The sequence below is a fragment of the Salvia hispanica genome, chromosome 3 (genome assembly GCF_023119035.1).
Source record: "Salvia hispanica cultivar TCC Black 2014 chromosome 3, UniMelb_Shisp_WGS_1.0, whole genome shotgun sequence".
Classification (NCBI taxonomy): Eukaryota; Viridiplantae; Streptophyta; class Magnoliopsida; order Lamiales; family Lamiaceae; genus Salvia; species Salvia hispanica.
In genome coordinates this window covers 4,098,602-4,112,842 of record NC_062967.1, presented here as the reverse complement: position 1 = coordinate 4,112,842, position 14,241 = coordinate 4,098,602, and the positions used below count along the sequence as shown (strand labels likewise).

General features: G+C 30.9%; 1 protein-coding gene across 1 annotated transcript; it reads right to left on the bottom strand.

Moving 5' to 3' along the window:
- Positions 1 to 5,769: 5,769 nt before the first annotated feature.
- Positions 5,770 to 7,186, bottom strand: LOC125209080 (ethylene-responsive transcription factor CRF1-like). Its single transcript, XM_048108680.1, has one exon. It carries the CDS (start codon positions 6,989 to 6,991, stop codon positions 6,005 to 6,007), a length of 987 nt encoding a protein of 328 aa, XP_047964637.1. The 5' UTR covers positions 6,992 to 7,186; the 3' UTR covers positions 5,770 to 6,004.
- Positions 7,187 to 14,241: the final 7,055 nt, after the last annotated feature.

Sequence of the window (14,241 nt, the reverse complement as noted above, 5' to 3'; positions counted from 1 at the left end):
TAGTATGTAAAGCCCACTAATAAGTAACACACTAATACACTACTTTTACATAACAATGTAACGACATTCCTATTTTGGCGGCTTGCCTTTTTGTCGCTGCTTTTTCGCATTTTTATTTTAAAACAATTTTCTTTAATTATGCCTATGGCCTTTACATTTAGTCACATTTTGATATGCTATAACATATTATGCAGTTTTTTCTCTACAACACTAAAAATTAAACATCTCACGTAAATTTCACTGAAAAGATCAGAGTTGCAATTTGCAAGGAAAAGTAATTTGGCCTAAAAAGTTAGTGGCTGCAGGAGACAATTGAAATTACCAACAGTGGGTATAATATAGTCGTGCCTAAGAAAACCAAGAGTTTACCATGGAAAAAAACATGACTAAGTAAAAATAAAATTAGTGGTTAATATCAAAATCTAAGTACTTATGGCATGATGATCGTCACTTGTTAGCACAGTGACAAAAATTCTCAGAGACAAAAATTACGAGCAACTAAGTGATAATGTATAGAAACAGTTCAGAGTAACGAAATCAATGTATAGATACAAGAAAATGTCTGATCCAGAAGCATTTCAAACAGTGGACGGACAAAAGAAGACAATGCGAAGGAGAAATATGATTTGTTCAAACTATTTCTTGGTGAAGTAATATTTCGTATAATAGAAAAGATATTAATGAGTTACATATAAATAATTGATGGGAAAATAAAATGTAGAGCCAATGTTTATGTGACCACCGCAAATAGGTGGACATGGTCGAGCCCACTCCAAACTCGACTAGTAATGTATATATATATATATAGTGATTTAAAACCATGTGACAAGCTATGATTTGTGCAGATTTTTGGATTATGATTAGCAATCAATATGAAACAGCAGCATGTTTCACACGCTTTCACGTTTCGGCTTCAGTCAATCTATTGTGACTGCTCTTTTAAAAGGGGTCTTCAAATTAAACATGTGTCCTCTGCTCTCTGCCTTTGTGTTTTTTTACCATTCAAAGACATTTTTATAATTTAAAATTGATACTATAATAGATAAATTATAAATTTAATTCAGTTCAAAAAATATAATTTTATGTATATTATCAAGAATTTTATGTGCTATCAACTTAATTGCTTACGTGTTTTACTTTATTACTATGTGGATATTGATGTAATTGTAATTAATCATGTTCATACATATACAGGATGGATTAAAATTAAAAATTCGGGTATATTATGATAATTAACATGAGAATATTTGTATTGCCATATAAATTAGTTTTGTTTTGTTTCGCCTTCATGATTCAAACTCACATCTACATTCATTCAGACTCAAACTCACGCTTGCATGCATATATTCATTTAACAATGAGATAAGTTTTTAATCATCTATTGGCTGGAAATTGTTCTTAATTTATACAATGAGATAAGTTTTTTATTTGAATAACTCCCAGTAATGCATCTAGGATTTTTTATTTAATTAAAGTACAATAAATAATTACGATGTGTGTCATCTTTATTCAAATAAATAACTTTTCTTATTGTGAAAATTAAGGACAATTTCCAGCCATTATATATAGTAGTAAAAATTTAGAACAGATGTATTTTGTTGAATGTAGACGTGAGTAATTGAATACTAGCGTCTTGTTGAATGAATATATAGAAACGATAAAAGTAAATACGCAATGGAGATAATGTTATATGGACGATTAATGGAATTTGCTATTTTTATTTAAAAATACCAGGCCTGATAGTAGGGCATAAACTGCTATTTCCGTTCCTGAAAATTTATCGCTTATTTTCATTTTCGTCCGTCCCTAAAAATTTGTTACTTTACACTTACTATTTTTTATAGTAGACCAGATATTCCATTAATTCATTTCTACTCACATTTTATTATAAAACTAATATATAAAAGTAGGACCCATATTCACTAACTTTTCAACTCATTTTTTATTATATTTCATAAAACTCGTGCTGAGTCAAATAATAACAAATTATAAGGAATGGAGGGAGTACTAGACCTGATATTACTATTTACTTTTAAATAAAACTGTTTTTCTTATTCCATTTGTTACTCCATATCTCATTCATCTACAAAAAATATTGTCATTTTATCAGTTCAGGATGTCCACAAAAACTAATCTTATTTTCGAAAATAGAAAGTTTTTCTATCATACTTTATATATTTTTCCCATTTTTTTCTTCCATTATCTCGTATTTTATGCACTTTATCTTCTCTTCTATCATAAGTGAGCCACTTTTTTTAGTATAAGATTTAAAAAATCGATATTTAAAGAGTTAAAGTGGAGAGAGGAAAGTATGAGAAATGGAAAAATAAGGGAGTGAAAAAGATAAAGTAAGTGGAAAAAATAAAATAAGAGAGATGATTTTTCTGCTAGAAATGGAAATAACTCATTTATAAGGGAACATTCTAAAAAAGAAAGTAACTAACTTATTGTTGAACCGAAGGAGTACTAATTTTTTTATTAAATTTTTTGTTCACAAATAAGATGATTTTTTTTTTGGACGGAGGAGCATATATCTCTGATAAGTTTCAAAGTAGGACAATAATTTTTTATTGTTATGTAGTGAACCTTTAATTAAAGCTTTAAGCGTACATAACTAAATTTCTGTAGGACTCATCTCTTTCTCAGGCATTTCTGTCGGTCTTTTAATTATTTTATATAGTTATTCTTTTATACTGCTCCCTATTTATTTTAATTTGTGCATACATTTTTCTTCCTAAATCCTCTGACAGCCGAAACACATGATTGAACCGTTCTCCATCACGCCGGAAATTTTTATTTTGCATAAGATTATTGATTTAGTACTATCTTAATTTTTGGCTCGGTTTAGATTCGTACTAGGAGTAGTACATTGTATTATTCAATATTTTAAACCATGTAATTAAGTTCTGTATATATATAAACACTGAAAATAGTTTTTTCTTGAATTCCAGTACTTATAAAATTGTGTACCTATTTGGTCATACATTGTGTGATTAAATGTTATGTTAATTGTAAGATACTCTATTCCTTCCATCCCAACTAAATTCACTAAAAACTTTTGAATACGGAAATTAAGAAATTGTACCCCAAAACAAAAGCTAAAAAACTTAGAGATCCGGCCACGTTATTATCTTGAATGGATGAAACTCATTGTACAATTGAATTCCACAATATCTATCTTTCTCTAAAAGGAGGAAACATCTCATGTGATGAAGAACATCATGACCGAACCACATGTATATAAAAATTGACATTAGTCGAATTATCTTAAAATAAATGATTCTTTCAAAATTATGCCATTTAGAAACTACTATATGTCTTACCTAAGTAATACTAATACGTAGTAGAAGTATATATTTATTATGTGCGTAAAATATGTCCTTGTATACTCCAATTTTAAAAAATAATCCTTGTCTTTTAGTAGTATTTATTTTTTGTTGTCTTTTTCTAATATCTCTGCTTACTGAAAGAAAAAACCAAAAAATTGATAGTAAAAGGGGAAAAAACAGCTTTCTCTCTGGATAAGAATTTTCAGGTCTAAAAGCTTACAACTACATATAAATAATATTTATTCCTTCATATTGTTGTCTCCATGGAATTTCGAAATATGAACCACAAATATCTATGTGGTACTACAACTTACTAGTCCTTCCTATACTGAATTATGCGTAGACACCCGAAACGGTAGTACAAAAATTAACCCATTGCCCATATTTATGTCTCATAATTATAATTGTGTTTCTTCCAACTTCTATTTGATAAACATTAAATTTTCACTCATTTTCTTTTATCATAAAATAGGTATGTATGTGATGATGAGGGCGACTTGCTGCCAATCCCCTTCACACATATTTCTTCCTTAACTTGCTACAATCTACCTCAATCCCAACATTATAATATAGTGTACGTCATTTTCAACTACCATTGTATTAACATTTTTTGAATTTTTATTTTTAGAGTTGTTTGTGTAAATGCAAGTATTGTGTGTGTGTGCCTATCTTTAAAATTTTTAATATTTACTTTAAGCATAGAATTCAAACTGAAGAAATGAAATAATTTGACATTAAAATTAATTTATAGTAATCTTAAATCTAAGCATATTTAAAAGATCAAATGGTAAATTTAGAATTAAAAATGTCAAATTCCAAATCCACACACACCATATAACATTATTCATATCACCAAACACTAACTTAATGATATGATTTACATAGTCAAAGATATAGTTGTTCGAGATGACCATCTTAACTAGCTTTATTTACAAATAAAAATTCTTAATTGATAGTTTGGGTCCCAAAATATCTTACTATGATTAGCTCGAGTATACATTCATACTTAATTAAAATATCAGTTTTATTTAGGATAGTATATTGCTAGCTTTTAAAATTTCTAGAGAGCCGTGTTGCATCTTAATTTGTTTCTTTATTAAAAATGAATTCAGAAACCGTTAATTATGGTATCGTCAACGCCTTTTCAAATGGAGTATCTGATACAGTTAATAAACGAACAGTGAAGAAAAAAGTGTTTAGACATAATCATTTCACTGTTGGGGTTTGTCTCGACTGCTCACTGCGATAAGACTTGCCGTAATTTCAATTTAAATAAAAATATTAAATTTCATAATGTATTTAATTTATTTAAAAATACTAATAAATTTTCTCTTATAATTATATTTTTTCATGATGTTAAATCATCATATCTTTTTGTACTAATAAATAGAAAAATGTAATAATATACAGAAATTGGTTCAAATAATTATCATTATTTTTATTAAAATTTGTATAAATGCTCTTTATGGCCAGCTATATTCTTACTGCATAGCCTTTTTGTTTTCTTATTAATTACATGCCTTCCCAATCTATTACCCACGCACGCATTTAATTTTATAATTTAATATGGGGACTTATAATCACGGTGCACTAACCATGATGACAACTTTTCACTTTCGCCCTACAAAAATTCTATTATTTGCGTAAAATCCAAGTTATTTTATATATATGGACCATGTTCATTATTTTTCGTACAGGAATTCTGAGCCCACAATATCGTCAAATAAAATAATTATACTAAACAATTTTCCTCTAAATTATATTCTGGGTACGTCACTAATACGTACGTCAGTCGTACGTCACTGATCCACACTCATATATATTGGCTTCAGTATCTCAAATTATGTTATGAATTCGTCACTAATTATACCGACTTGTTAATGATGCATAGTCACTTATCCATATTCATATATGCCTGCTTCAATATCTTAAATTATATTCTGGATTCGTCACTAATTACCGACACTTTTTGATGTACGTCACTGATCCATATTCTCATATGTTGGCTTCAATATCTTAAATTATATTTTGGATTCGTCACCGATGAGAACCGACACAGGACCCATTTTGGATTGGCCCCAATATTGGAAGATGAAACTGACTACAATTAGTAAGTAACAAAATAAATGCAGACAGCAAGAAGTTGTTCTCTTTTTTCCGAAGGAGATGGTAGCGAGGTTAAATGAAATTAAATGTCTCAAATTAAAAGCGCTATATAATTGCATTTCAGTATTTAATTCATTTCCGTGATTGATAAGAATTTAATAACCCGTACAAAATTAAGTATAGAAGTTTAATGAAAGTTCAAATTTCACTGCAGAAAATCTTTCACAAAAGAAAGAAAAAGATATGGTTGTTCATCTTTTACACTTGCAAGTTGCAAGGCCTCCGCTGACTAGTCAAATATACCAACATGCAGCTAATCTTGGTTCCAAATCGATTAAAAGTAAAGGAAAATAGAATATAATCTTCCATTTTATTGCTCAACTTGTATATCACGGAAAATAATTAACAGAAATTACTCAATCTCCGCTACTAACTACACTTGACTATGAAATAAATTGTAGTAAAATAAAAGCCGATAGCCGGAAAAAAAACACAAAATTTGCCGTTAAATCGGCATTTTCCGGCTATATATGTCAGTAGTATAACATAACATAACATTAATTATATAGCTAAGAGTGCATCAGCGGGCTAAAATCATTCATGTCTTGAAAATAGTCTTCGACATCGAGCGAACCCAGTTCTTGAAACGAATCCTTAACATCTCCAAGCCTCACGTCGTTGAGGGGAGGGAAGTCGTCGAATCTCATCGCAAAATCGTTGAAAAAACTCGGATCCTGGCTGAATAAGTTCTCTTGTGGCTGAAAATCGAAGAAATTGTCAACAAATGGATTGTCCAAATATTCATTGGAGTAATTAAGCGCCAAGCTTGTTTCCCCTTGACACTCCTGCACCTCCGAACCGGTAAAAACCGGATCGAACCGGTTTAGATCATGAACCGGGACAACCGAATGATTTTGCCCCGGTTCAGTGTAGTCACTCGAGTGACTACTCTGACCGGTTTCGTTACTCAAAAAACTACTCTTTCGGCGGAGAACAGAGATTGGAGAGGAAATGTTGTGTGATTCATCACTGGTCTCGTAGCCCGAATCCGAAGCGGGCGCTGGGGAGGTGAAGTTGGTCTGAGCGGCGGCGCCGCGGAGCTTAATGGCGGCGTTGTCGTAGACCATTGCGGCCTCCTCGGCAGTGTTGTAGGTGCCTAGCCAGAGCCTGACCCTTCTGCAGGGGTCTCTTATCTCGGCGGCCCACTTCCCCCACGGCCGCTGCCGCACGCCTCTGTACTTCCTTGCCGCCGGAGCCGGCTCCTTGGGAGCTTTCATCGGCTTCGGCTTTGGCGGCAGTGTCTCCGCGGCTCTCATCCCGCCGACGGCTGTCTCCATTCTGATTTCGGTGACGTACTTCTTGACACGCTGGCGGCGGAAGATGGCGTCGAGTTCTTCTTCGTCGTTGTCGGAGGAATCGGTGGCGTCGGGATCGGTCACGGAGATGCGGACAGTTCTTGCGGCGCTCGGCATTTGGGATTTTTTCGGCTTGATGATTTTGGTGGTGGTTTTTTTGTGCTCGGTGTATTTCAATGGGAATAAAATGGTTTGGTCCATGGAGAAAGAGTTGGTGATTTTGATTAACAAAACATTAAGTGGAGTATTGTAAAGGGACACCGTTTTGAGGGCAGAGGGGAATCAAACCCACGCTTGCGAAAATGTGACAAATGAAAAAGAATGATTCAAAGTGGAGATGGGAAAAGAGATTTTTGTGAGATTGGTGATTAAAACAAGTTAGAGTGAAATGGTTCTTATAGGGAGGGTGAAATGGTTGACGCCAAAAAGCAATTATGTGCAAATATTGTGTTCCTATCTGTTTTATTATGGTGGTCAACTAAACAAATCCTAATTAGATTCTAAAGTATGAGAGTAGATGAAGAGGCGTCGGCCGGGGATAACTACTCCGGCAGAAAGTACGGGTCGCCGCAGCACCCAAATACACCGCCCCGACACGTGGACCCGAGTTGGTCCAATGAGTGACCGCTGACTCACTTCCTCTGGGTGGTTTCTAACCTCGAACTACGTGTGGCCCGCTCACGTGAGCCCCCTCGCCCCACTTTAAATCCAAAATCATCCCTCTAAATTTCTCTATTTCACTTCCTTTTATTTTACTAACTATTTTATTCTTATGGAGTAGACTCATGGTTAATTTCCGATGAAACTCATTTGTTGATAACCAGTACTTCCTCCGTTCCTTAAATATTGTCTCACATTGATTGGACACGAATTTTAAGAAATATAATGAAAAATGAATTAAAAAGTTAGGGAAATATGAGTTATACTTTTATATAGTTTTATACTACTATATAATAAAATGTGAGTAGGATTGAGTTAGTGGAAAAAAAAGTCCACTATAAAAAATGGTAAAAAATGAAATGTGATAAATTTTATGGGACATGCGAAAATGAAAAAATGTGACAAACTTTCAGGGACGCGGGAGTAATTACTAAAATGCTGTCAAAATTATACTCTCTCTACAAATAAAAAATAGTCACAATTTGTCATTTTTGGAATGTCCACAAAAATTCTAAAAATAAAAAGTTTTTTTCTCATATTTAGCAACTTTTTCGTTATATCTCATTTTCTTTACCTACTTTTTTCTCATTATCTCTCACTTTATTAAATTTTCATTAAAATTATTCTCATCCACAAATGAAACTACTCATCTTGTCCAACATTTATAGTCCAATTTGACTCAGCTAAGATTTTAAAAAATTGTTTGACTTTATTAAAAAAATAGTAGAATGTGGACTTTACTTTTATATATTAGATTTATAATAAAACATGAGTATAATGATTTAGGACCTTAGGTGAATGTTGAGGTCTATTTACTTAGAATGAAAAAAATAAATGTGATTTTAAATTACGGACACTCGAAATGGTAAAATGAGACACACTGTCGGATGGAATATTTTTTTTTTGGACCGAGGGAGTAAATGGAAAAAAGATTAACAGAGTCGAGTATTATTATTAACTTATCATTAATGTAAGATATTTAGAGAAAGTACATGATTAGCTGTTTACTAGCAGGATGGCGCGGTTATTTTTGGGGTGGTTGAATGCTTATTTCCTTTTCTCTTCTTGATTTTTCATTTTTTAGGGGGTGGGTGTGAGGAAATAGTAACATATTTTTAAAACATAAATGCTGTTAAAATAAGCATTTTTACAGCTAGGAATAACGTGGCGAGCAACCTAGGATTTGCCGCTATTTATAATTCAGTTATACCGGTTTTTGAGTTTTACCATGTTTTCCGGTAAATTCCATCTATCGAGAAAGTTACCCCCACCACCTTAACCGCGCGTGTTTGTCAACTCAATTTGGTCAAACTAATTTTTTTGAAAAAAAATAATATTCCATCTCATAAAAATGAAAATACAGTCTCATTTGCAATTCCGGATATCCAAAATTATATAAATTGAGACTTACATTCCATTGAGTTTTTACTAAAATTATTTAACATTTTCTAATGATTGTCATGAATCAAAATGTGATTTTATTTAACAGATTGAGGGGACAAGTCAATAAATAAAACTGAAGAGTTAATTCATAATTGGAATGTTGTGTGTTATAATTTGAGACAGACTTTTGTAATTCGTTAATTATTAGTATGATTTGTTCCATATACAGATCAGCCCAATTGACAAACACATATCTCGAATAATAAAGTTGTTAAGCATTAATTTTGAGTAGATATGAGTTGATTTGAAGATGGGCGGTGGAAAAAGTTATCTATAAAATGTCATTATTCTAGCCACCGTTGAACAAAATTGTGTGGTAATTTAAATTAATGTAATCACTTCCAATTTGCAGATAATTAATTAGAGATTTACATACCATATATAAAATGTGGAATATAGAATTAATTTCAAAATTGAACCGTGCATATGTGTTGATGTTTTAAATTAAGATATGTCATGAAAGGCTCAAGTTTTGTGACAAACAGTAAAGAAATATATCGCACAAATCCACAAAGAAAATAAACCAAAACTCTTATTAAATAGAAATACGCAAAACAACACTAGTCACCTACTCAATTTAAAAGCAATCAAAAGCAATAACAATAGACAAAAAAAAAAAAAATACTCCATCCGTTTCACAAAAGATGTCACACTTGTGCGATGACACAAAATTTTAGTAGATTTTATTTTGTATATTAGGTGAAAAGAGAAAATATAATATTTATATTATTGTGAGAGAAAGCTTTTTATAAAAATGGAAATGTAACATCTTTAGTGGGACAAACTAAAAAAAGGAAAATGAAACATCTTTTATGGGACGGGCCGGGGAGAAACAAAATAAAAACTTAGGGACGCCTACACGACAAAAACAATATACATGTCTGTCGGTGAATATGTATTTATAGGAAAAGCTAGGGTAAACGTCCATTTCAAAATAGGAATACCGATGTGTGAAACATGAATAATTATCTACTCAGTATTAAACATGTAATGATGAAGTTGTTACGAAATATGACTATTTTAAGAAATCGAATCTTTACCGTAAAATCCAAATACGAACCAATGATTCATTAAACAAAAAGTTACAAAATACTTTACGGCGATTTTAAAAAGGCAAAACACTTACCATACACGCGCGTATGGTACGTGCTATAACATGTATTGCATCTACTTCGTATTAAACATGTAATGATGAAGTTGTTACGAAATATGACCATTTTAAGAAATTGAGTCTTTACCATAAAATCCAAATCCGAACCAATAATCATTAAACAAAAAGTTACAAAACACTTCACGGTGATTTTAAAACCGCAAAACACTTACATACACGTGCGTATAGTACGTGCTATAACATGTATTGCCTGTTATAACACTTTGAATGGGGGTGAGATCCCCTGCTGTGTTTACAAACACAACACCAAATGTTGTGCTCAAAACGCACATGTATAGGAATAAAACGACAGCTTCTATCCTCTTCTTTATCTATTCCTTTTCAATATTTTATTCTTATTTGTGTGTTTTTAAATAATGAAGAGAGTTGAATCCATTACCATGCGTGAATATTTAGCTAAAATATGCCAGTTTGAACTTCGGAGTACTATTTTCATATTTTAAATTAATTACTATATTCATTATTTAAAATTATAAAAATAAATCACTTGATGTCTTCTACAATGTATGCCTAAAAACACACAAATAAGAATAAAATATTGAAAAAGAATAGATAGAGAAGAGGACAGAAGCTGCCGTTTTATTCCTATATATGTGCGTTTTGAGCACAGCATTTAGTGGTGTGTTTGTAAACACAGCAGGAGATCTCACCCCTTTGAATGTGAATAACCTATTTTTCACTGGTTACCCATTCACAGTCAAAATCGATAATGACTTCTAATTCAGGTCGAATTGATCGGTAGTATACACAATTAGGTTCATAACCAACATAATGTCACAATATTATCAAACTTGCCACTGCCCATGTTAAAACCCATCATCAGTAAGCCTACCTCAGAAAGACAAAAATATTTGTCTATAATCAAATAAATCTCAAACTCAAACTTTAAGGATTTAAAAAAAATTATTTGGACTATATGGACTATAAATATAGTCCAAATTATCAAATTACAAGAGCAAATATAAATTTAAGTACAGATTCTTTATTTCTTAATACTACGGAGTATAATTTATTTTGCCATAATATATCTACTAAATTTATCATTTTCCTATCGTAAACCAAATTAATTTCTTATTTAAGCTTAGTCAAATGTAGTACTAGGGGGTTATGTTTTAATTATTTTGACTGAATTGAGATTAGACTTAGTGGTGTCATGTGTACGGTGTACCTTGCGGATTTTTAGAACAAATTTTTTTTAAAAAATTGATTGGATCAATATAAACTGTTTTTTATTTTTACTTTCCGCAACCAGTTAAATTTTATTTTCCACAAATATAATCGAAAAAAAATAATTAAAAGTTGATTGGATCAATGTCAAGTGTTTTTTTATTTTTACTTTCAGCAACCAATTAAATTTTATTTTCCACAAATGTAATCGAATTGCTTCGTTAAAAAAACAGAAAATCAAACCAAATCGCACTCAAGTTCAACAATTTGATTATTCACTCTCATTCCATAATGCTCACCCTACTTATATTACAAAAAGGTTATTCCATGTAACTATATGAATTTATTTTGATTTTTTTTTCAAACTTATATTTTTTAATCTAAATATATTCACGAATTTTAGTCTTTTGTTAATTTTTTTAAAAATGAAATTTTCTCTAAATGGCAAAAACGACATTGTTTATAATAAGATAATTAGTTGTCTATAAATATACAAACTTTTGAGATTTTCTGATTTTCCCCCTCAACGGTAGATTTTTCTCTAGAATCATTTAATGCCTAACACTTTATTTGAAACTTTGGTATGAGTATTACAAACGAATACGTTTTCATTATTGATATAACAAACAAATGTGTCTCTGTAGTGAAATGAATTTTTAAAATGAGCCATATTTATCATGAGAAGATTCGTGTGATTGTATTTAATTAATAATATATGCATTTGTGCCGATAAATTGCAACTCGCGTACCATGAATCGTAAAATCAGTGAACCAAATTTATTTTGAAACACAAAAACCACAAATATGTTGAATGCATAATACTACAGTAAAAAATATCATAACATTCACAATAGAACTGTTATCCTTAAAAAAAGTAAAATCAATAAAATTTAGAAAATAGCTAAACCAGTGCAATTCACAAAACAGTTCGAATTTAATCCAAATTATTTGTCGATAAAAAAAATCAGAAAAATTTAAATTCCATGTAATTAGATTTGGAAAAAATGAAAGTTTTGAAAAAAATTAGAAATATCAAAAGTTTGTGTGTTTACATAAAAAAAAATCCATCATATTATTGTCTTGGCACATTTCACTATGTAGATGGTAATATTTCATGTGCAGTCCAGACTGACTAACTTTAATTTGATCGGAATTCTTAGTTAGGAGGAAAATCTAAAAATTATAAAGTTCGTGTAATTAGATTAAAAAAAACTAGGAGTACTAAACTACTACTCCCTCCATCTTACTTTAAGAGTCTCATTTGAGTCGTGACATGTTTTAAGAAACGTAAAGGAAAGTTGGCGAAAAAAGATAGTGGAACGTGAGTCCTACTTTTATATACTATTAGTTTTATATTAAAATATGAGTGAAAAAAGATTAGTTGAATATGTGACCTATTATCATTTATGGAATATTTCAACACCCAGATATGATAAATTGGAATTCCTAAAGTGTAGGACTGTAGGAGTAATAAATTTGATGTATATACAATCTATAGATAAAGATATCACATTAAATGATTAAGACTTAAGAGACCTAATTGAAAAAGGCCCAAACAAACAACGCACACTAACTAATTTTATAGCCTCGTGAAAACTTACATACTTTTAGAGGGCCTGGTCCTTTTATTTTGGTAAAAATTGACTTGAAAGTATGGAGTTGTTACTCTATTTTACACAATAGTATGTTTTTTGAATTTTAATAATGCAACACCTATAAAAAAAAAAGTCTGTTTGCAGTTATAAAAAGTAACCAACTATTTTTTCCGTTCTACTCTTTGGAGTATAATTTGGCACGTGGAATAGTGCGCGTGTGGGGAAAAAATCTTTTACCGCACATGATAACTGAACAGAATGCACATGAGTTGCTATTTTTACAATTTTACTATTACTAATTTACTATGTACAGTGCGCACGTGACCACTCTTACTAATTTATGGAGGACTACTTTTATCTTTATACTCTTTAGTCATTACCATTTTGTTTTTTTGTTTTTTCGATTTATTAACTTAGAGTAATCTTTAATTAATTGTATATAATCGCCAGTTGAGCATGTATCGTCAAACCAGGGGCTCAAAACTGTTAAATTTGTATGGATTAAAAAGTTACCTATCGCTATTAATCAAATCGGTCTTAATTTAGGTATTCTATAGCTAGTGAAGTGAACATGTTCCGAATCCTATATTAATATTTATAAACACACGAATTTAATATCTTACGTTTGGTATAAATGTAGTCTAATTTTTTAACATTAAGTACATAATAATCTTTTAATTACTTTTTGTCCTTTGAGACATTAGCTAATATAATAGTATCAGATAAATAGAAAATGGGATTAGTAAAATTCACGTTTATATAAATTACATTATTTCTAATGACATAACCGTTAATAATTAAATGACTGGAAAAATTAACGAATTTCTTTGCCTTAAAATCAATCAGTTATTATCTATACCGAACACCGATGTAACTTCCGCCTGAGGGAAATGAAAAAAAGAGAGGTATATATTGCTCGCATATTTTGAAGTAGAAGTACAATTTTATACTACTCCTTATCAATGATTTGAATCATATGATGATGAAATGTCGAGGGGAACCAAGAAAATTACTTACAATTAATAGAATTAAAATCCCCGATTCATATATATGACGGATCCCATGGTTTAGAAAATGAGAATTTATTTGGATTTGTGAATAGAAAGTTTACACAGAAATAAATTTCAAAGAAGTACTAACACTCTTGGAGTTTGTCTTGCCTCGTCACATTGAGCCATGTGAGATCATAAAACAAAGGACATAAATACGTAGAGCTCGACAAAATCATAACTAGTGTATACGTTCAAGGTGATTAATTTGTTTTATTAGTATTTATCAATTAGTTTACAATTAGTTATCTTTATTTTTATCGAACGTTTTACAGAATCCATGATTCCATGTACGTATATATGAAATTGTTTTCCCAATTTATTGTATGCATGAAGAATATATATGACCTAGAGACGTAGCTAAGT

Excerpts from the sequence above, each read along its gene's own strand:
- LOC125209080 (XM_048108680.1), bottom strand. The coding sequence starts at position 6,991 with ATGGACCAAACCATTTTATTCCCATTGAAATACACCGAGCACAAAAAA.